At 33.6% G+C, this 24211-nt stretch overlaps 2 protein-coding genes across 4 annotated transcripts in view; one reads left to right on the forward strand and one right to left on the reverse strand.

The window, feature by feature from the left end:
• Positions 1 to 23192, reverse strand: part of LOC106668618 (cadherin-87A) — a 79921-nt gene extending 56729 nt beyond the window's left edge. Inside the window, exons 1-2 of one of the 3 annotated variants that reach the window (XM_014397530.2) lie at positions 19219 to 19323; positions 15801 to 16173 (exon numbers count right to left, since the gene is read on the reverse strand). The gene's annotated coding sequence lies outside the window, so the exon portion shown is untranslated. Of the gene's footprint in view, positions 1 to 15800; positions 16174 to 19218; positions 19325 to 23099 lie in introns of those variants that run through there. The other 2 variants (XM_024226790.1, XM_024226789.1) reach the window with 2 other exon arrangements.
• On the forward strand, positions 19477 to 20172 carry LOC106668619 (ATP synthase subunit O, mitochondrial-like). The gene has a single exon (XM_014397533.2). It carries the CDS (start codon positions 19477 to 19479, stop codon positions 20170 to 20172), a length of 696 nt encoding a protein of 231 aa, XP_014253019.1.
• Positions 23193 to 24211: the final 1019 nt, after the last annotated feature.

The raw sequence follows: 24211 nt of genomic DNA on the forward strand, positions 1-24211 counted from the left end.
AAACCACTGGTTGAGACACATGGCCTTGACGTACCCATTGCTACGGACTTTTCAAAGATATCAAGATTCTTCTCTGTAACAGATCTTTTGTCTTTTGGAGCAAATTTGTGAAGATGTGCAATCATCGACATGCTTTTTGACTTGATTATCTGATTTAATCACTGCAGTACAGTCCGAAAACGAAATATCCTGGGATGCCTTGCAAGGGCATCCGCACCTCCAGATTTTTTCCAATAAGAGAGGTAGTTTTGAAAATCAAGGGGTTCTGATTTTTACACTCTCGGGCTATTCGGTTTTCGTCTGTACGACCCTATGACCTTTCACTGCACAAATTTCTTCAGATACCGCTTTCATCCGTTTTTCGAACATTGTCTCACAAGACCACGAATCACGACCACCTCGGACCTTCACGTTGCCAATTGCCTTACCTAATGACGACGGTACAATGTTGAGTAAAGCGTGAAAACAATTTCAAACCTAACGTACAAATGAATCTGACATTAAATAATAATGTCCATTTTAAGACGGTTTTTCGTTCGTGTTTTCAATTGATTGTCGGGAACAATTTTATCCAGAGATGAAATAGGAAACTCCGGACAGATCAAGCGAAGCTAACACACACACCATATCCACATCAGAGGTATTTAAGCATGACTATTAAAATCAATGACTCCCATTTGTTTTCGGCCATATTTGTATAATTACTGCTAAAAGATTAAAACGAAGCATCAGCGATTAACAGAGTTTTCTACAATTCCTTTTATACATTTTAATTTTATTTCAGCACCTAGAACCTAATTTAGAAGGTAGATCAAAAACTTGAAAGCTCAAAAAGCATAATTTAAAATTTTACAAATACAAGATTGTTTATGTGTGAAAAACATGAAATGGTGGTTTTCATATGTCTGAACAATGTTATTTTTATTGGCTGGAATTTATTAACGAATTTCAATTAATTAATCTTTATGCAAGGCATTGGTTGAAATAAAAAGAGGTGGAGATGGGAATTTGGTGACCGAGTGGATCGAAGTCACGATAGTTCAAATGGTAGAGCAGCGGCGTATTTAGCCGAAGGTCGTGGGTTCGAATCATGCTCGTGACACTAACTTTTTCATTTCAACCAATGCCTTACATTAATTGAAACAAGTTATTTGGTCAATCGGACCACGAAATATAATGTATTTAATAATGAATGTTGAATTAGTGAAAAGTGACCCAATTGAACGGGAATAAATGAGACTTTTCCAAACTTATTCAATTCGGCGAAACAAATGCTTAGACAAATTGTTTCTGAAAGATAATCCTAAGATTCCATCCTTTTCAATTTTTATTACTTAAAGTGTCAATTGTATTGTATTTTTGAATGCGTTTCGCTTGAATAGCAAAACTCATAATCTATTTTACTTACTTTTATATTTTGTATATGATAAAAATTTTAATTTTTTTATTTTACTATACTATCAATTTTACTTACTAGTATAATCTTTTATGTGAATTGAGTTTAATAGTTTTCTTTACCCGATGACTAAAAGGTACTTATCGGGTTGTCCGGAAAATAATGCAGGATTTTAAGTTTTCATTAAAAAAAATCTATATAAAATATTCTGTTTACGTTTACAGGATTACTCATTTGTATGAATGTCAACACTTATTAATCCTCTTCCAAATGATATTGTTTGTTTACCTCTGTAGCATTCCGCTACTTGGAAATAATTCAGTCATCCTTATAATGTCAAAGCGAGAATTTCGTACGATTTTCTTTTACGAGTTTAAACTCGGCCGAAGCGGAGCCCAAACGGCTAGAAACATTAACCAAGTCTGGGGCGAGGGTTGTGTTAATGAGTGCACTGTGCAAAGGTGGTTTAAAAAATTTCGGGAGGGAGATTTCAGCCTTGAAGATGAAGAAGGTCGTGGAAGGCCTTCCTCTCTTAATGATGATGTTCTGCGATCAGTGGTGGAAGAAAACCCCAAAACAACTGTTCGAGAACTTGCAGAGCAACTCAAAGTCAGTAAAACGACCGTCGCTGACCACCTCAAGGCGATTGGAAAAGTGAAAAAACTCGAAAATTGGGTTCCACACTCATTAAACGATCGCCAAAAAAATCAGCGCTTTGATGTTTGTGCATCACTTCTTTGTCGAAACAAAAATGACCCATTTCTGGCCAGAATTGTTACATGTGACGAAAAGTGGATTCTCTACGATAACACTAGACGTTCTGGACAGTGGCTCGACAAAGGAGAAGCTCCAATACATTTTCCAAAGCCCCCAACTCATCAAAAAAAGGTAATGGTTACGGTATGGTGGGCTTCATTTGGTTTAATACACTACAGCTTCTTAAATCCTGGCGAAACCATCAATGCTGAATCATACTGTAACCAAATTAATACCATGCATCAGAAATTGGCAGTAATGAAGCCCTCTTTGGTCAATCGGAAAGGGCCCATTTTGTTGCATGACAACGCTCGACCACATGTGTCACGTGTAACGTCACAAAAATTATTGGAGCTTGGCTATGAAACTTTGCCTCACCCACCCTACTCTCCGGACCTCTCGCCTACTGACTACCATTTTTTTAGACACCTGGACCACTACTTACAACACATAATATTCAAAAATCAAACGGAACTGGAAAATGCATTTATTGACTTTATCAATTCTAAAAATTCTGAATTCTACTCAGACGGAATTAATAAGTTACCAACACGTTGGGAGAAATGTATTGAGAGTATGGGAAATTATTTTGATTAAAGAACATTGCTTTAAAGTAACTAGTTTCTTTTTTTTTTGTTTAATACCAAAATCCTGCATTATTTTCCGGACAACCCAATAGTACTTATCAAAAAAGTATAAAGATATAATCTGTTGTACAGAAAAAGTTACTTTACCTCTGTATATACTGTTAATGAAGAATGAATATTTTATGGTTTATGTTTCTACCTACTCTGTGGAATATTTTCATTCCATTTGCCACTATTGATAATGATTCCAAATCAGTAATCTGGCAGATCACAGTACTTTGTAAGTGGTGAAGTTTATCTAAACAAAAGTTTATCTTAACTAACGTCAAAATCTCCGTTTCTAAAATTAATTTGATCACGATACATCGTAAAATTCTTTCTTTTTTTTCTTCCCGTGATGTCTCGTGATAAAATGAAAGTGGACCGGTGTTGAAAGGTGTATCAGATCTCTTGTTGAAAAGGCCTGTCGGGCTCCCGACTGCGGCTGGCATCCTGTACAACCTTTCTACTGTGGCTGGAATGATTTTCACCGTATAGATCATGGAAGTCATTAGCAGCCATTGAAGTATCGAGGGGTCAATTGCCCAGAGGACTTTATTGGCCCATTGTCTAGTCCGACTGAGATCAAAAGAAAACCGAAATCGGCTCCCTTTGAAATCTAAATGAGTTTAGCATGTCTGTCAGCTCTGAATCAATCCAGGCCAGACTTATTCCAAAACTAAAAATAAGTAAATTGAAGAATTAAACAGCAATAAATTAAATAAATCGAACAATAACTAACGTTGTGCATTTTCCTTGAAATGGAAATGAGTCAATGAAAATATGTTTTTCAGTTTTTTATCATTACGGATCTAAAGTTGTCTGGCCTTGGTCACGCGCCTTTCATACGCGATATTTAACGTCTTTATTTCTCAGGGATAAGTGATAATAGTTGTTTATATTGCTTCAGCTAGACAAACGGTTAAAAGTTCATAAATTAATTTATTTCAAAAATCTTCCAGAACTGTAACTACATTTTATTGAAGAACTATGTTACGAACTTATGACTGCTTTACCATAATCAGACAAGTTGTGAAACATTGCAATGAGATCTACAAAGTGGTGAACGCGCCTGCATATTCTCGTCAGAGGCTTTTTGGCATTTCACATTAAAAAAGACATACAAAGAGGAAAACATGCAGACAAACCACTGATGATTCCATAAATCTTTAATTCTAACACCGACCTAACTACTTGATCCTTGCTGGTGTGTCTAGGATAAGGTAATGGCACACCTTACTAGGTCTAAACAGCTAACAGCCCATCCCCAAACCACCACCTTAACCTTTGCAGACGATACAGCAATCCTCTCAAGCTATTCTGGTCCAGTAGATTCTACTCGTACCACCTCTGACTACTGGAGTTTTAGTGTGGAAAGAGAGAGCAAGAAAAATCCACTTAGGTAACTTTCACTCTGCAAAATAGATGCTTACTCCAAGTAACGTCAATAATTTTGCGTTCCCAATTGTGGACAAGTTGGGGTACCGTCAAATCCTTGGTTTGCCATTTTATGTATCCAACAATTTACCCATACTGAGCTAAATTCATTGGGTCCAAGATGTAATCTGCTTTAGTTAAACAATTTTTAATAAAACCCTCCCAACCGCCATAAATCCTCAAAACGCAACACTCGTAATCTTCTATCCAGTGACAGTGACAGTACTTGTGGCACTAGTCTTCATTCTAGCCTCATTAGACTGCTAATGGGTCTCCACTCTAACGACACCTAACTGAATTTAATTTAAACGAACTGTAGATATAAAAAATAAAAAAGACTCGATTATTTTCACACAATAAAACTACGGCAAATTTTGGGGATGTTGCTTGCCATTACTATAATTTGAAGGATTTCTCGACCTATTTTGTTTTACTTGAACCGCTATTAATTAAATATAGAACCCTTTGATTTCACCAACCTAAATATTTGTTACTTAAAAAGTGGTTCATTGAAACACAATGAATTGCACAGGAGAAATCTTTTGAATATAATTTTAGTTTTTCATCAATTTCATCTGCAATCATCGAAGTGCTAATAATATGCAGTTCAATCAATGATAGTTAATTTAATCATACTAACAGTGAGACTTTCGTTTATTTTCATATACAATCAAACATGTTCATTTTTATGAAGGAAAATTTGTCCTGAAAATATAAGTTCTTCGAAAGGAGATTTTTTCGCTTTGCGATTTCTTGTCCGATCTTGTTTTGCATACATGTAATAAAATTATAATTTTGTATGTAAAAATATCAGGGCTGATGGCAATTTGAAAAAAAAGAAAGAAAGAAAAACACTCAGCTCCTCCGTCAAGCTTTCGAGCAATACGTCTCCTCATCAGGCCTTTGAAACAGTTATTAATACTTCACAAAATTAAACATGAACATATATTTTCACCTATTCATATCTACGTACTAAAATTATAATAGTACTCGTTGGGTTTCCCCAAAGTTTAATTTTCTTGCAAAAAGAATTAACAAAAATAAAAAAAATTCCTAAGAAAACTGTTTGCTCAGTTTTGGCATCTTTCTGCCCTAGAAAGAACCAGAAATGTCTAAATATGTCGTAACTTAATGGCTTGCTAAAACAGTACTAACAATGAGTTGAGTTTACATTGTTTTAAGACATATGTAGTATTAACTAGAAATGTACACAACATTAATTTGTGCATATATTTACAAAATTCGTTAATTAATGATTTTCTGAAATAATTTGCTTATTGTAAATTAATTTTATTATCTCTTTCATTACAACATTGACTTGTATTATAAGAATACAATTGCGAATTTTGTAAACTCGAGAATTTATGATGTTTTATCAGTAACACTTTTCAAAAAGCCCATGGTAGGTGAATCGATTGTTTGACGTGTAATGCTATTTTTTTAATAGCACCGACCTTTGTAGTACAATTAAACAAAACAGATTGGAAAACAGACTATGTAACACAGAAGGAGTGGTTGTTTGAGAGACGAATGATCTCTTTTATCCCACAGGCAGCACGCTTTGATAGAGGAAGTGTGATAACCCTCTATGCTTTCTGCTTCCAATACATACAGGAAGCCGATAACATCTAAAAAATTAATGACTTTCTAAACTCCCTTTCTACTTATATTGTTTGATAAATCTCTCATCTTATATCTTTACTACTTTCGTCGTACCGGAAAATAATTAAACAATTGGGTTAATACACGACAGGTCCTCGACATGTGGAGACGAAAATTTTATTTTTGAAATTAATATCGGCCATGGGGCAATTTACAACCAACCTCCTTTCGAAAACTCGACGGGCATTTTCGACCGTGGAGCCCACACAACCTTCCAAGGAGATAATCTCATTGTTATTGTTATGCAGAACGGATTTACTTTTGATCTGTTGAAGTCTTTTATGAATTTCTAATCTTCCTATATTAATCTCAATCACGTTTCATTTAAATTCAAGCTGAATTCATTATTTGAAAGACAAAAATTAACCACCTGGCTAGTCAAGGTTTCTAATGAAAAAAAAGAAAACAGAAAACACTCCTTAGAACCTTTTTTAAGTAATTTTTCTATTATATAGCATAAGTGGCTATTACTACTGTCCAGGGTTTGTCCTCATTCAATAAAAATTGTTGTGAGAATAATTGCTTCTACTTAAACTGTTTATAATTACATAAGGCGACGAACTTTTTTAAAAACTTTGATGAAATAATAACCGTCTACCAAGGCAGCAATTGAGCGATTTTGGATTCTATAATCGCATTGTTCGTGGTTAAAAGGTTTGTCTTAGTATAATTTGTTTTTTAGCAATGTAAAAATATTAAATTTATTACTAAAAATAACAACTGCTAATAATTTTACTATTGTATGATTGATATTTCATTCATTGGGCAAAATAAACCAAAGCACCACTCAGTTACAGGTCGAATCCAATCAAGTAGCAAGTTTTATGACAGATTTAACTTTCAATACTTCATTATTGTGGAAAGATTGACTTTTTTCCGAGCTTTCGGAATATATTCATCCACCATCAGGAGCTAAATTTATCCAAAAACATAAAGGAATAAATTAAAAATTAGAAATGAGTATATTGTGTGTTTCTGGTTACAGCAACGACATCAATAACAATTTTTAATTTGTTCTATGTTATATTTTTTATATTTATTGTGAGATTTCCTCTTTGGGTCTGTCGAGTGGTGAACTTCTAATTGGATCGTTTCCGATCATTTTGATCTATCTTCCCACTGTTTGCAGGCGGCCAACCAATAAATTCCTGTTTTTTCATTCGAAAACAAAAGAAATTCTCGTGAACTGTATTTTCATACACCCTGACAGGATTTTTTTTCACATATTTCATTTCATCCACCAATAATGATTGTGAGGCTGATTTGACTCCAAAATCTCTAATAAACATTTTTCAACAATCCAGTACAAGCAACCAAGAAGAAATAATAGAACACTTTCTGAATAATTGAGAAAGTTACTTCTACAGACCAGGATTTATCTCATATAACGCGAGTTTGCGTGTTCGACCAGCAGCTCTTCTCAAAACAAACATATTGCCAAACGTGAGAGCCCAGAAAACGTCGAAACAGAAAGTTCTCCGGACAATGGATCTTCACCTCGTTGTCGATGTGAGAAAAGTCTCACGCGGATTTCGAAAATGCGCGAACGGGAATGCTTTTGTCTCTTAACCGGGTCAAAGATATACTTCGGCTACACCCTCACCGAAATACAAATCAGGCAAAGGAAAGAAGTCGGCCCAAATACGTTCAGAACATATTTCGACCAATGACCAGGAAGGAATACTAAAGACCAAGAGACCGTTATATCCTCACGAACCATAAACGCTGACTTCCGAAATCATAATGGGCAGGATCCTACTACATCCTCTGCGCATAAATTTTTTTTGGACAGAAGATATTCTCTCACTTTTCTACACAATCTGATGGAAATTTTGGTTTTAAATGATCAACTGATCATCCTTTTCCTTCTGTACTTGACTGACAAATACAGTCATTATTTACGAAAACGACGGCCGGACGAAATACACCGAGAAGACCAATTACTAGACACACTTTAAAATATCCAGACCAACATCTGACGTACTAAATCATACCATCATACCAAACTGTATAATTATACAAAAAAAATTTAAATAATTGAAAATAATTATTTGAAAAGTGAAGGTCTGTAAAAATATTGCATGCCTACACGGAAGGAAATGACGATTTTCGTAGGTTTCGCCAACATGAGCAAAAGAGAAACCGATTTTTTTCTATAGCCGTATTCTAGATGATCGGTAGACCGCAGTCACGGTGATTCGCCCCCTTCATGTTACGAAATCCGTTTGCTCATATCCATGCAATAACATGGAATAAGGAGATGTGATTTTACATAACATGCCAACATAAACGGGCCCGTACCTCGTCAATCGTACCGATCAGACTGTAATTTTACCGCGTTTCAGAGCCAGTACCACAATGGGCCGAAAGGACCCGGACTGGACAATCGTGGGACACCCAATCGCCAGCCATGAGAAACGTTTTGGTACAGTTAGTTTCAAAACCAACGTTGAGGTCACGATCCGGACGAACTGTCCGAAAGGTTACCTCCGAGGAAAAGGTCCTTCGGATATAGAAGAAAGCCGAAAGTCCTCAGGGTAGAAACAATACCAACCCCCAAACTTTCACCGCAGAAGAAAAACGGTTCAAGCGATCTATTCGTGTAAAATAACGAGTTTTTTTTATTCGTGTTGTTAAATTCACAATTTAATAAAATATCCAAAGGATATTTTTTCTTTATTACACCGTTTACTAAATGCGTTGAAGGGGTAATTACCCTTAAGACTTAAGTTTTTAAACAAATCGTTACATAAAAAAACTTCCCACTAATTTAATTTAATGTACATTTCACTACAGATCTTTCAATTTCATCTATTCATTGATCATCAACAAATTTTTTATTAAATTTATATAAATTTTAATGTATTTCCTTCTGAAGGACCGATAACTTGTAACATTACACGACTACATTTATAATAAAAATGGTTAAAAATTAATTAATGAATTAAAAAAAGAAACGTTGAATGACTAAATGATATAGGAAAATATTAATAAAAACGGATTTTATAATAATTCTTCAGCCTCCATTGGGCAGTCAGTTTTGACAAATTAACAGAATTTTCTGTACAAATTTTCTTGTATTTATTTGAATTTCTCAGACCACCATCGTAAGTATTAAAAATTGTGTTGAGCTTTGCACTTATCTCTTTACTGAGTTCGTCTATTCTCCTGAGGAGGACGGAACTGTTGAAGATGGCGAAAAGTAAAGTGATTCTTGTCATACAGAAGTTTGTTGCGCGGACGAGGGGTCAAAGCACCTCGAGGATAAGGGAAATGTGGCAAATACGGGTCAAGATGGCGATGATAAATACAGTTTCTCACTGAAGATGACGCGAAGTCGAAACGCGTATCAGTAAACGTACTCAATCGAAAATTAATCATTAACATTTTTTTATCTCACCTTCTACTGGAATTATAAAAGTGGTCATTCAATATTTATATTTTTTTATATGATACAATATAGATAGAATAGAATCTTGTACTTAAGGACTGAAAGAAAATATGATTTTTTTATATAAAAGATGATAAATATGCTGGTAGAACAGGGTAATATTTTTTTATAGAAGGTAAGATAATCCGAAAGAACACGATCAAATGTTATTATTTACTGCTATATATTTATTATAAAATATAGGGAAAATTATGAACTCAAAAAAGGAAAAATAAGATTTTTTGAAAGACTAAAATTAATATTCTGGACAGGCAAAACATCGAAATACTTGCGATTTCACCAAGGTTTTAACTCGTGAAAATAATGTATCTACAAAAAATCGATTCCTTTCTCCAGTAGAAATGATTTGGACTGTTACAATTTCACCCAGCTTTTTACAGAATAAAACACTTCTTATTACTAAGGTAAGCCAAATCTTTTTTCGCCATTTTGATAAGATATCTGCTGGAACAGAAGGCGAAGGGAAATATTTGTTTCCAGAGTCCAAATAAATTTTTTAAAAAGTTTTTAAAAAAATCTCGTGGGTGAACCGGTCGGTTGGCGTTTTATCGTAGAGTGGGCAAAAGCTAGCAATCCGGCAGACTGGCCACGAAATTTCCGAAGGCGAAATCCGCGGAGTACAAAGAGAATAAAAAACCTCTTTCATCATTGAAAGCCATGAGGAAACTTCGAACATATTTTCTAGAAAAAATGAATAAAATTGCGAGAAAAAATATCTGAAAAATTAACATGGCATGGTAAAGATATCGCCTGACCCATCACGCGTTTATCTTACCAATGAAACTATATAAACAAAACCTACGAAACACAACAAATAGAACAAAAAATACTAAAAAATTTATTCTGAAAATTTTCATTTAATAGTATACCTGGTCGTCAAATTTTCCTATGTGTCATGTGACCATGTAACCTACTGCGAAGTTTATTTAAAAGCCATGATATCATATTCAGTAAAATATACAGAATTCAATAAAAACATACGCTTAGGAAACATTTCTTTACCTACCAACAGATCCTGTTTCTAGTTCCTTGACCGTAGAATAATAATTTAACTAAGAAATAAATGTTTCCATCTCATTTTCTATAAATAGTAAATCGCTTTGGTTCTAATATGTCTATTATTAATGTGGAAATTATTACTATATAATTAATCATCACATGTAATAAGTACAGCATCAGAGACCAAAACAATACTACCCAATCATCTAGGTAGTGATCAGAGAATAGATCGTGAATAAGCCCGAAGGAATCGGACCTAAATTGGGCCAGTTTTGCCATTCTTACAAAAAGGAGTACGAATCCAACAAAATTGCAGAATTTAAAAAAAACGATAGATTTTCCTTCTACTGTGAGAAAGCACTGAACCTTGAAAATTTCTTTTTCCGTCCGATAATATACCCGGATTCTGCAGGTATGAAACCATTTCAACAATTGTCTTCTGGTTCTAACATCAGATATTTTTTTTAAACTAACAAAATGCGTAATTAATTTCACATAGAGACATGAATCGATTAAGGTACGATATGTTTATATATATTTTTTTAACTATTTAGCAAATATACGAATAAATTGATATAAGTACGTTTTAATAGTAACGAAAGTTTCGTAAAACGATCGAGGTTTAAATAGTAAGTCATGTAAGTAAGTATCAAGTATCATGTGTTTCTTTTTGTACACTTTCGAAAAGAAGTCGGTCTTCCCCTACACGGCAAAATGCCTATTGGCGTCAGAATGATCAATAAGGAGTTTCACTTTTACGAAATTCTCCCTTTAAAAGTTCCCATGAGGTTCTTTAGGTAAAAGAAAAGAAAAGGATACAATAGGAAAGGCGAAAGGGAACTAAATTTTAAAAGGCTTTAAAAAACAACAAAACTTAAAGTGTATAAACCGCCCTTTTTTTAGTTTATATTTAAAGTTTTTAAAAATATAGTTTATTATCTCTGAAAATTGATTAAAACCAATTCGGTTGGATAAATTTTCCAATATTAGTTGAAATTAGGATTTGAAAAGGTCTAATTAATAATTAATTACTGCATCTTGAAGCATATTTTAAAAAATACCTAACCATATTTTTGTAAAATTTTTAAGAACACCAAAGTGGTTCTGGTGGCAGAGAAAACTCAACGGTAAACTAAGAATTTAATGACTGATTGACTAAAATAACTTAACGAAGATGGATTTTTTCTCAAGCAACACTACGAATTCTACTTAAAACTTTGAAAGCATTTAATTTTGAAGATTTCCAGACTGAGTTTGTTCAAATGACCATTTCTTAATATTCCCTCAAGCTGATCCTGAAAATACTCCGGGGATATGTATTTTGGTTATGTTCGTAAAAAGAACACTACTATGGGTGAAGAAGAATTTTCAACATTTAGTTAACTGAAAATTTGCGAATAATTGATCGAAACTACAACGACGATATTGGCATTTCTCAAGCAACTTGTTTCAAACTTTTGAAAAAATCCTTTAAAACTTATAGCTAAGTTTTTCTAGTAAAATTATGTTCAAATGGATCATAATTTTGATGTTTTCAATATTCTCCTTGTTTTTCTAAATAACATTCCAAATTAGATTAATGAAAAAACTTAAGTTGCAGAAAGAATGCGTTGACAAGCAGAGAATTTTCGGTTGATCGATCTTTTGAAATCTATTGGATATTTTTTCAAAGCACCAATCAAGATTAAAACATCAAAACAAATTAAACTTTACAGGAAAGTCCGGGTGGCCTGAAAGTGTGTTCAAACGGATTACATATAGGAGAAGATTCTAAAAAAAATTTAATATTCTTAAAATCATCCAAACCAAACAGATTATTGAGGTTTTTGTCAAAATATACAACTATATACTAATAAGGAGGCTACGTGGGACCTCCGATTTTAATTAAATTTTTGTTGGTGATACTATGTTGAAACATATAAGACACGATGTCCGAGAATAGTCTTGTCAATGGGTCCAGGGAGTCAATTACTTAAATAAAATAATTTAAATAATTTTTAATAGGATTTTCTGTATCGATTTGTATTTACCGAGGAATAAAAGCATATATATACTAAAAGGTAGGAAAATCAAAATACGTTTCTAGTAAAATAGGCCAAAAACATATTTTTAAATATTTCAATTTGTTTTAAGCACTGTTTAAAGCCTTTAACTGCTAATTTTTATGCTAGCAATAAACTAGAAAATTTTCGGCTGGGAAGTTTTTCTTTTTTTTCTTGTATTCCGGATATAAAAATTCATAACTCCTATGGATTTTATCCTAACTTAACGTTATTAAAACATTGTGTTTTAGTAGTCTAATTGACCAAATTACTTATTTCAATTAATTATTCTTTTTATGTAAGGTAGGTTATTAAAACAGTTGGAAAGCTTGACTTTAATTTTCAGATTTTCTCAACAACGTTTAGATTTTATGGCGGTATAAGTGAGAAAAATAAGGATACAATTAACAACAAATTTCAAACGTTTCATTTTATACCTTCGTGTCTACATTACACAGATCCTGATGTGCTACTACGTGTAGTTTATAGGGTTTTCTAAACCCTGTGAGGTTGTGAGTTTTTGTGAAAGTTTTTTGGTGATTTTATAAAAAAAAAGTAGTTGCTTGAAAGGCAAAAAATTATTTTTATATTTTACCCAAAGAGTGCATTATAGCATTTTTTGGTACGAAAAACGCGTATCAGGTTTTTTTCTTACTAAGAAAATATTTTAACATACTTTACTTCGTCGCAGGGTCAAAAATTATATATTTCAATATCTATAATTTTAGAAACTTATTTTGCTGGAAACTTCGTTTGATTTTGAAACTTTTTATAAATTTCAACTCATTTAATACGATTCTACTTACTATTTCCAAAAGAAAATCGATTGACATACATTAATCTTGAAGTATACGCACAACGAAGACATTTACAAGAAATATATTTTAATGGTTTAATTAGTGACCGTTAGTCGATGGTTATTCGGAAATCGTGAGATGCGGTCTGGTGTGATGTTAAGTTTCAGAAAAACATTTTCTTTATCGTGCCAACGTTTCGATGTTTTTAAATCCCAGGTCCTGAAGATGATCTCAATAAAGATCGAAACGTTGGCAAGATAAAGAAAATGTTTTTCTGAAACCTACATCACACCAGAGCGCATCTTACGATTTCCGAATAATTAATTGTTTAGTTTTTTGTTCCGGCTCCTACTACTTTTGGCAAAAACACCCATATAATATTTTTCAAACTAGTATCACCAAAAAAAGCTTCATTAAAATCGATTATCCCAAGTTCCTTGTAGCCCTTGCCAGTTTTAAGAAAAATGTCTTTGGTTAACTAAGACTTTTGCAATGATCGTCTAAACCGACTTAAAGACGATATTGACTATTTTCGCAACCAGCTTAATTAAAAATTGAAGTATTTAAAACCTAATAAAGGGCAATAATTTGAAAGACAATTAAAACAGTTCCTTCGTTTTTAAGTTTAACGATTTTACGATACAGAGTTAATGGGTAGTCTCATTCAACTATGAACTCACAAATTCTCTAGGTTTGAAACCATAAGTTTCAGTTTTGTAAGTAACCCACAAACCCAGTAGAGACATGTTGCTTCTGCTGACGATATGGCTTTATGGGCTTTAAGATATTAGGAGATAATATTTCTCCGCTATTGGCCAATTTGGCAATTTGACCTTACGTAAGGTCAGGTTTTTTTAATTATAAAAATCTAGCAATGACTTTACCTTTTTTACAGATCCATTAGATATTCATATTTGATACTTAGTAGATGTTCATGCTTAGTAAATATTTATATTTCAATTATTGATAATAGTTTCGAAGACCTGAGAACGGAATATATTAATAGAGGGAGGGAGGGAGGNGAATGACAGAGAGACAGAGATAGAGAGAGAAACAGAACGACAGAGGAACAGAGAGAGAGAGAGAGAGAGGAGAGAGGGAGACAAAGAGATAGAGAGAGAAAAAGAAACAGAATGACAGAGAGACCAAGGAACAGAATGACATACAGAGAGAGAGAGAGATAGAGAGAGAACAAAATGACAGAGAGACAGAGAGAGAGAGAGAGAGAGAGAGAGAGAGAACAAAATGACAGAGAGACAAAGAGATAGAGAGTGTGAGCGTGGGAGAGAGAGATAATTGTGTAAATACTATTTTTTTTATCTAATTCTCCTTTGTTATTTTGATTTATTGTGGTCGCGTGCTTTTGCTTGTGGTCGTGTGGCTTTGTTTGTTACTGCGTGCGCCCGTGCGTTTGTATATTTTTGTTTGTGGGTGTTGTCTGTAGGTGTATATTCATTGATTTATAACAAGTAAATAAATAAAGATGGCTCATCTTAACATAAATCAGAATTAAACCGATCAATTAAAATTTATTGAACTACTTTTTTATTGATTACTAGGTGGGGGGAGAAAATGAATAATTTAAAAAATCAACGTAAATATACGATTAAAATGTATGTACATATAAAGAGTTTTTCTGGAGCTTTCAGTATCTTCTATTGGGGCGATTTTCCCCAATTTTTTTTTCTTTTTTGATCCTTCATTATAAAAAGAAAATTATATATTATAAGCGATTGGAAAATATTGTCAGTAACAACACATTTCCAAAAAGTGTCAACGAATGAGTTTTATTCGTTTTAGAAGAGCTAAACAAAGCAAATTTAAGTAGCAACAATAGCAAACTCAAAAAAGCCTAAATATTTCTTGAAAATATAAATTAATTTTGGTATAGTGTTTATTACCGTTTAAAAATACGTTTTATCTTAATATTATGATGACTGCCGATCAGTTTAAAAATGAGGGATGTATGACGGACTGGCGATTATCTTGACTGAATCCGCAATTGTTAAGCTGTTTCCTTTGGAGTCAACTTACAATTTGAAAGGAAAAGGTACTTAAGCCGCTGGAGCGCAATTATATTTTCTTCCGTCCACCTTCCTCAAAGCGATGGCAATTACTTAAAAGACCTATGGCCCGACGCTTGATCCCGACCTAAGTATAACAGGACTCGACCTTTCAAGTATCACGAATTCCATTTTCAAAACCGGTTTCGAAAATGGAAGGCAACTGGGAGATAAAGATGCGGGTGCAACCGCAGATACCCCTGGCCTCTTCGGGTATTCACCACTGCTATTTTCTAGACGGACCTCCTGGTTCTTCAGTTCCGTGACATTTCAGCGTCCTTGGTTTAAAAAGATTTATAGGATACGCAGGAGGGCTTCAGGGCCTATGGAACGGCTCACAAAACTGTAGAAACCATTATGCGAAACCCTTTGTGAGTAGAAGAAAAAAAAACGAGATGTAGGACCATTGTTTGCCTAAATGGACCATACAGTGAAAAAAGATTTCGTAATTTCTCTTCTGACAGGTGTATTGTCCGTTCATCTTCCGGTTCTTTAGCAAAATTGAATACCCTTTTTAAAATTTAATCAAAAATACAAAAAAAATTGCAAAAATTTCAAAGTAATATAATACCTGATAATAGTATTTCCAAAATGCGTAATCCTGCAGGTAATCCTTGTCAGCGAGGACCCATCGCGAAATCACACACTTTGTCGAGTCCTGGGTTGAGGAATGTTGCACTTTTTTGATTGTCAAGCAGAATTTTTGACAATCGCAAAATCCCCAAATTTATAAACCTCTGATGTTCACGAGGGCCAGCGAAAGACTGTGAGACATCTATAGTGTTGGACATCACGGAGGTTGGATTTGTACGGGTGGGGGTCTCCTGAGTCCCCTCTACCTTCTATAGAAATTGTACTGTTTCTCCCGTAGGCTGTGGACTGTGGTACCGTACCATTATCTTCTTCTTGCTCTAGCTGGCATTCACTTTTCTAATCTTGCCTCTCTGATACAATCATAATTTTGTTATAACATGCCAAATATGGAAACACACCAGCTAGCAGTGTTTTAAAAAACATAGATAAAATACTTGAAGCTAGTAGTTCCAGAACCCGTCTCTAAAATTTTAAGCTGACATGATAAAAAAAGAACAATCGCCTATTCAATTAAGCTAAAAACTCTGGTAGTACGATACAATACCCGAGCACGAAAACAGGCAAAAAACTGTAAAAAAAAGTCTTGCCTAAACTTACTGCAGACCTGCTACTAGAAAACTACAAAAACATACGATCATTGCAGGTCTATTATGAAAAATGAATGAATGCCCCAACACATACAGTTCATGATGATTGATGATTAATGATCATATAAAGCAGATATACAAATTAAACAACAAATCAAATGACACACATACACATATATATTATAACATCGAAACCTTGCCAACAACTTTGATTTGTACAGCTCGTTGATCCTTATATTTCTATCATCATCATCATAATCTTTATTGTAAGTCTATTTTTAAAACTTTAATATATTAAAAGTTGTATGATTTCTACACGGTGATGAACCTGTAATTTTGTTGTTACCGATTACTGGTCTACCTAACCTCTACAGATGCTGAAAATGGCAAAATGTCGAAAAGCATCTAACAAGAACCCAGCAAGGATAGGCAGATTAAAATGATTGGTAATCGCTAAATTACATGTATTGAAAGTAGTAGAAGCCTATGTGCTAACTGCTAATAAGAAGATACCACAGTATACATTGTACGTCATTGTGAAGACCTAATAAGAAAAAGGTTCTGACTCATGGCTAAAGAAAAACCCAATCCAATAAATACTACTAGCTACTATCAAGGCTGTAGAAGCAAATAAAAGGAACTGATCAGCACTTATTACTCTACTGGGTCTGTCTACTCTTATGTGTTTAGACCCAGTAGAGTAACTTCAATCAGTTCATGTGTTCATTGATCCACACCAAAAACCACCTCCAAAATAACCCACCTTCAAGAAACAGTATTTAAAAAATTTACAATAAAAATAATCCTTAATGGAAAAATAACTTTTTCTAAAATTTACGTTTATATAAGATTTTTGAAATAATTGGTGAATTGGAGGTGCTGAAATAAAATATCTGAGAGTAGTTTAAAAAATGAATAAAATACTAATATTCCCTACTATTGATTGATACGAACTCAGACACAAGAAAGAAGAATATATATTATTTCCCTAAAAGTCTTCTAATCTAAAACGGATAACTATAAAACTAATAAAAGTCAAATAATGCATTTTTATATCGTACACAATATATACTGTGTCTTAATATAAAATGTGAGATTTTTTTTAAGCCTACAAGGAGAAAAACCTGTAGTTTGGTTTGCTACCATCATCCTGGTATCATCATTAACTCAAAACTTAAGATAGCCAACTGCCAAAATACTCAGGGATAAACCATCAAGGATTGGCAGACCTTTTGATCCGAGACGAGCCTACTATACAAAACAATCAACCTTTTAATCATAATTTAATAGGCTTGGGCCAAAGCCCGCATATATATAATACATGTACAGAAAGGTTGATCGATGCTAATTAAATTAAAGGGTGCCTAATAATTAAAGGGTACCATTTCTTGGCTCCATATAGAGAGCGTGTATGATTGCCATCCAATATGAGAATTGGGCTTGAGCATAGCAGAGACTACTTGGGTCCCTATTATGAATTTTAGAGGAAACAGTCCAGTTTTACCACATTTAGTGCTTTATAGATATCTCATTTTGTGTTTCTTTATATTGAGACTGAATGCATTTATTTGCGTGAATATTGAGTATTCCATCGACCCAAAATTAGATTAGATATATAACATGTGTAACAAGTATGTAAAAACTAAAGAATTATTTAGGAGTGAGTGAGTGAGAGTGTTAACAGGTTTGGATTTGGAGAATGATTGCATTGGTGGCTGATATGACCTAACTAGAGCCAAACCTCGGTGGTTGGATAAATAAAACTGAGGTCTGACCCCGGTCTGCCAACACCAGAGGTTGGTGATTCTAAGGCCTGCTGATGATTTATTAAAATTACACAAAAACCGGAACTGCGAGAAATGTTAGGCTCAATTCTGTGTGTATGTATGTATATGCATGTGAAGATTTGGGCTTGCACAAATCAGTAAATAAATTAAAATATTATTTTGTTTGAAATTTTATTGTAGTGACCTCTTGATCCCACAAAACTGATTTCTTTTTGTTATTTTCCTGTACTATTCCTACCATATAATTTTAACATATTCAAAAATTTGTTTTAATAAAACTTAAGACTTTACAAAACCAATCTAGATGCCATGTCAGTGACATTCACCACAAATACAAATTACAAATAGTAAAACTTTATCAAAGTTTTATAATCTTTAATTTTTTGTTTTTATTTTCAAAAACACAATATTATCTAATAGCTTGATAATATTATGTTAATTTAGATCATGTATAATTCATAAAAATAAAGACTTTAAAATAAAAATAAAAATATAAATGTGAATGTGTGTGTAGTACAAGAGCATCAATGGTGGAATATCAAGTATCCCATCAACCCTCAATTAGGCTCATTAGTGTATGTGTAGTTGTTTGTAAGTTGAAAGAGTAATGGAGGAATATTGAGTACTGTCCATCATCCTACTTGAATGAATGGTATATGAATAAAAAATAATGTATTTAAGTGAGAGAGTGTGTTTAGGTTAAAACTGCATGTGCTGGAGCAGAGTTGTTATTCTAAGTTGTAATTTGTCAATTATTTGAACCTAACTTCAACGGGAAAGGATAAGATTAAGAGCTCTGCTTTCAGACTGTCACAAGAGCAGTGGGTGATAACGAGAAGTCAAAAAGACTATTCTGTACATATTTGCATGCATACATTGCAGAATTGATCCTATAAAAAATCAATCAATAAGACATAAAATTGTATTATACATAAAAATGTATGATAGAATAATTCAGAATTATGAAAAGAAGTAATTTTTTTTAATGTTAAAATCTATGAGGTGACTGATCATCTCTTACCATGCTGTCTGTCTATCATACAAACCAAACACTTATGATGGTGAAAGCCAAAACTTAAACAACAAATAACACCACCAAGAAGGGCAAACGAGGATCAAGCTAAGTTGTAATTTATTCAACACTGACCTCAGACAGCAGGAGAAAAACAAAACACTACTTTATCACTTTTTAAATAAAAAAAAAAAAACATATGTTTCTTAGCAAATGAATTGTAATTTTTAATATAAGAAAGTTTGTGCATTGTTTGGTGTTAGAAATATGCTGCATATCATCAGGAGTTTCTCTTCTTCTTCAATTGTTAGAGAATTGATCAGACCACCAGTGCATGTGTTTGGTCTCGATGGCAGCTACGCTACTGCTCTATACTCAGCAGCTACTAAGCTCAATCAGTTGTCTTCCATTGAGAAGGATTTCGATACAATTAAGAATGAGTTGAAGAATGACACAAAGCTGAAAGAGATGATAGAAGACCCGGTAGTCAAGAGTTCAGAAAAGGCCGATGCCATCAAGACCATGGCCACAAAGGTTAATCTGACTACCGCCTCAACCAATCTTCTTGTCGTTCTTGCTGAAAACAACAGACTCCAGCGGCTGGAAGGGGTGGCCTCTGCGTTCTCGACAATAATGGCAGGTGTCAAGGGTCGCCTTATATGCTATGTCACCACGGCAAAACCCTTGGATGAAGAAGACAGGGCTCAGCTGGACAATGTTCTTAAATCATTCGCCAAGAAGGGTGAGGAAATTGTAGTGGAAGTCAAGGTAGATCCTTCCCTCATCGGTGGAATGATAGTCAAAGCTGGCGACAAATACGTCGACATGAGTATTGCCAGTAAGATCAAAAAGTACACAGATATAATTAATAATTCCATCAAACAAGGTTCGCTTGGATCTTTGTCACTGCAACCTGCTGAGACGAAGAGTTCAGATTGTGATGAAGATGACGAGAAAAAATAAAATTCATTTGTTCAACAGAAACAAAGGATTATCAAAGTTGGTTAGCCTTAATATCAATAATCTGACTTTGGTTTGTTATTGCTTAAATAAATATTGTTCAACAAACAGAAAATATCAAACGTTTTTGTTTTTAAGTTAATAATAAACAATCAGTTTTGCTGTAAATGTATCCTATTTTTAACTATGTAATAAAAACAGCTATAGATAACTGAATTCGATTTTAAATAACATATGTAAGAACAAAATAAAATATTTATTTGTAACAAAACAAAAGCTATAGGAAGTTTGAGACTGAGAGTCCATTCTACTTAAGAAGGTGAAAGCCGAAATATATATGACATTATGACATATGTACAAATCACCAACAAACATTGAAGAATCTAAATACTACAAACTTATTTTTTTTTTTTTTTTTAGTCCATAATCTTCAACAAGCCATTCAAACAACTTTAGATAAAAGGGAAGTTAAAAATGTAAAAGTTCTCATATTGACGTGAAGCCGAAATCCGTCTAGTCATGAACAGAGATTGTGAGTAGGCTGGCCTAGAGTTTTATAGTTAACATATGTTAAAAATAGTTCGACTAACCAGCCACAGTTCTTTCAATGAATTTTAATGATTGAATGAAGAAAAAAGGTCGCGATGTTTTATTTAACAGATAAAAACAATTTTTTTTTACTCACCCGACATAATAATAATGAAAAATTAGAAATAGTTTTTATTCGGATTAGTTAGAAAAAGGATAAAACAATCAGCATGAGCGTGGGTTGCAAAATCTCCGGTTGTGAAATTTAAGGATCGTTACTCGGCGCGTTCAATCCAGTTTTATAATTATTTAACGGTTCAGCAATGCATAATAATATTCTGGATAGTTGATCAGTGTTTGTAAATACTTAGAATATTTAACTTTTCACCAAAGATATAATAATCATTACTTAAAAGTGCAAAAAAATTACTGTCGTGTTATCGATTATAGATTGATTTTTTCCTGACTTAATTGATGAACGTTTTAACAGTTTTGCTGCTTTTGAAGTTTTCACCTGCCGTTTTAAAAGTGTTACACGTTTTAAATCAATATTATATTCACGCGTTCAAAACACAAGAGATCGTTATGAGCGTCGGTAAAATGGGGTGTAAAAGGTGGGCGGGAGAAACTGACGAATCTTACACAGAACAATGAATTCTCCGAAAATGGGCCCCAACTCGTATAGAAGGCCGAATTAACATGATTCTATGTTTAATTTACGATATGAAAAGCACAAGAATTTCGTTACCTTGTATTTTAATATTAAGTACACCCACCAGAGAGTAACGTTCTCAAAATCAATCCCGGCCTTTGACAATTGAAGTGTGCGCCGTGTAACATAGGTCCGCTTTGTCGTCGCTACAACCAGAATTGTATATGTTGGAGTTTTGGATCATTCCACACAACTGGGGCCTTCCTCATGACACGCGGTTACTGTTGCCCATGCTCTTGTTGGACAGACACTATGAACCGGTAGTGGTAGTCGGCTCCCAAGAGAAATAAGTCAGGAAAACAATAAAACATATAACAAGACAAAAACGACTAGTTCACAGCTTGTTTTAGTTTTGGATTATTTGATGCAGGAGTTTCAGCAATGAGAACAAAATCCAACCAATTGAATCAGAAAATCAATAGATCATCTCTAAAATCTAACCCTCTGGATAAGCACGTGACGGAAGGAACATCTAACCTTTTTGTAGCCATTTTGCAACAACGCAATCGAAAAAAAATATCTACAACTAATTTCGGTCAATTTTTATACAAACCTAAGTGGTATTTGTATAAAGATATAAATAAAAAATATAACTGATTTCTAACAAATGGAATTATGCTTGTTTTATACGGTTTATCTTACAAAAATTGGACCTGGTGGAGGAAAAAATCGAAAATATGCAGTAATAATTTTCTTTATTGAATAAATTCAAACCCTTGGCAATTAAAAATTAAAAGACAAAGGGTTTATAATAAATAGATAATAATTTGGTATAATCCTTTGATTATACTCTAGCAAAGTAATACTGTTCATGTTGAAAAAGCTCCTAGAATAAAATAATATTTATAGTGTTTACACATTTGATTCATTAAATGTTAATACTTGTCAATATACCAAATTATGCAAGATTTGACGAAGTTCGAGTAATTTTACAAAAGAAAAATAAACAAAAATCAATACTTTACAAATAGAAATGATAAAGGGTGATACTTTACACTGTAAACAGATTAACTAAAGTGTGCGCCGTGTATAGCAAAGGTCCACTTAGTAATCGCAACAGCCAGAATTGTATATGTTGGAACGAGCTTTGGGTCATTCCAGACAACTGGGGCCTTTCTCGTGACACCCTGAGCATGGTTACTGCTGTCTATGCTCTTGTTGGACAGATACTATGAACTGGTAGTGGTAGTCTGGCTCCCAAGAGAAATACATTAGGAAAACAACGAAAAGGGGGACCAAACGGCTAAGAGATTGAACAAAAATCACCAAAAGGAAATGGCAGTGTTAGATAGTTGGATCGGCCCTACGTATCGAAAGAACGGTCGATAGGTGGCCCAGGAGGATCTGAATAAAACAATAGAACAAGGATCATCCTCGTTCGACAACCTACTTTCGGACCAAAATCCTAGTATTTGCCCGAAAAGAAAAGAAAGCTTGATTTTTCCCACATAAATTGAAGGATGTCATTTTTAGCTTCACGTAGAGACCGTGTAGTATCTCGTGTAGTATATCTCCCGATATGAGAATTGTCCTATTTCGGCTCCCTCTTTCGATTTTTAGAGGAAAGGCCAATATGTTGAAAACTTTTCCAGATAATTTGAAAGGGCAGAGCTATTTTTAAAAGTGATAGAAATGATGAAAGTGGGTTGAGTATGTAGATTCACTTATGGTAAATGATGGTTCTACTCACAGATTTACTGTCTATAACTATCCGGATTTCAGCATTAAACGCTCATCATCAAGTTGAAGGAGTTACAAACACGTCTCTCAACATGACTTGTAAGAAATACTGTAAGAAAAAAAAATTAAGTTAGTGATTAATTTGTATATCAAACATTATTTAGATACAAGTTTAAAATAGGAGGTAAATCAAAATCTATTATATTATTTATGCATTTATCTTCATGTTTAACTTTACATTTTTTATTTAAAATTTCTCAAACCAATCTAGTTCCCTCCCTTTGTTGAAACTGGGCAACACTGTTGTATTGAAATTGAAATGTTTTGTGTCATTTAGATGATCCTTAAACTCAGAAAATTTAAGCAAGTGTTCTTGAATTCTCGTTTTAATTTCTCTGCCGCTTTGTCCTAATATTTAATATCGCAAACATTAGAATTAAGTTGGTGAAGCCCGTTTTTTGCCAAGTAGTCATCGTTGCTCTACGTTTTGAGAGGATGTTTCTAAGTGAATACGTATCTCTAAGCTATCTAAAACCTGATTGGCTGAGTCCGATAAATATTTCTTAATATCCATTGCATTTAGCTAAGGTTTTAATAGTTCGTAATTCTTTTTTATAATTAGCAGTTGTTAATGGGAGTTTCCATATATGGCCTATGGGTTAAATGAATCCAGCAGCTTTTTGGATACATGGGTGAGAAGAATCTGCTGGTATCATAGTGTTTTTCGAATTATTTTAATTTTGACTAATTTAACGGTAAATAAATACGACCAAGACATATAATCAGTTGCGTCTTGTTTCTATATGTTAAATTGGACAAAATTACAAATGTATCCTTTGTAGAGCCCTGAAAAAGACATAAACTCAATTCTGTACATATGAGTCAATTGGCCGGTTCTGGTCCAAAGGGTGTGAAAACTGCTCGTGTTTTTGCTAGTTGATCATCCTTGTTGTTAAAGTTCAGCAGCTAGACATCAGTATTATTTGGCTGTCTGATAATATATATAAGTGTGCAACTTTTAATCTCTTTTTAATTATAAGTGAGAAGTATGAGAGTGTGTCTAGATTTAAAAACTTCATGCTTGTTGACATCCTAACTTCGGTGGTGGAACTCCCAGACTCC

Source organism: Cimex lectularius, unplaced genomic scaffold (assembly GCF_000648675.2).
Source record: "Cimex lectularius strain Harlan isolate CLEC.00 unplaced genomic scaffold, Clec_2.1 scaffold7, whole genome shotgun sequence".
Lineage (NCBI taxonomy): Eukaryota > Metazoa > Arthropoda > Insecta > Hemiptera > Cimicidae > Cimex > Cimex lectularius.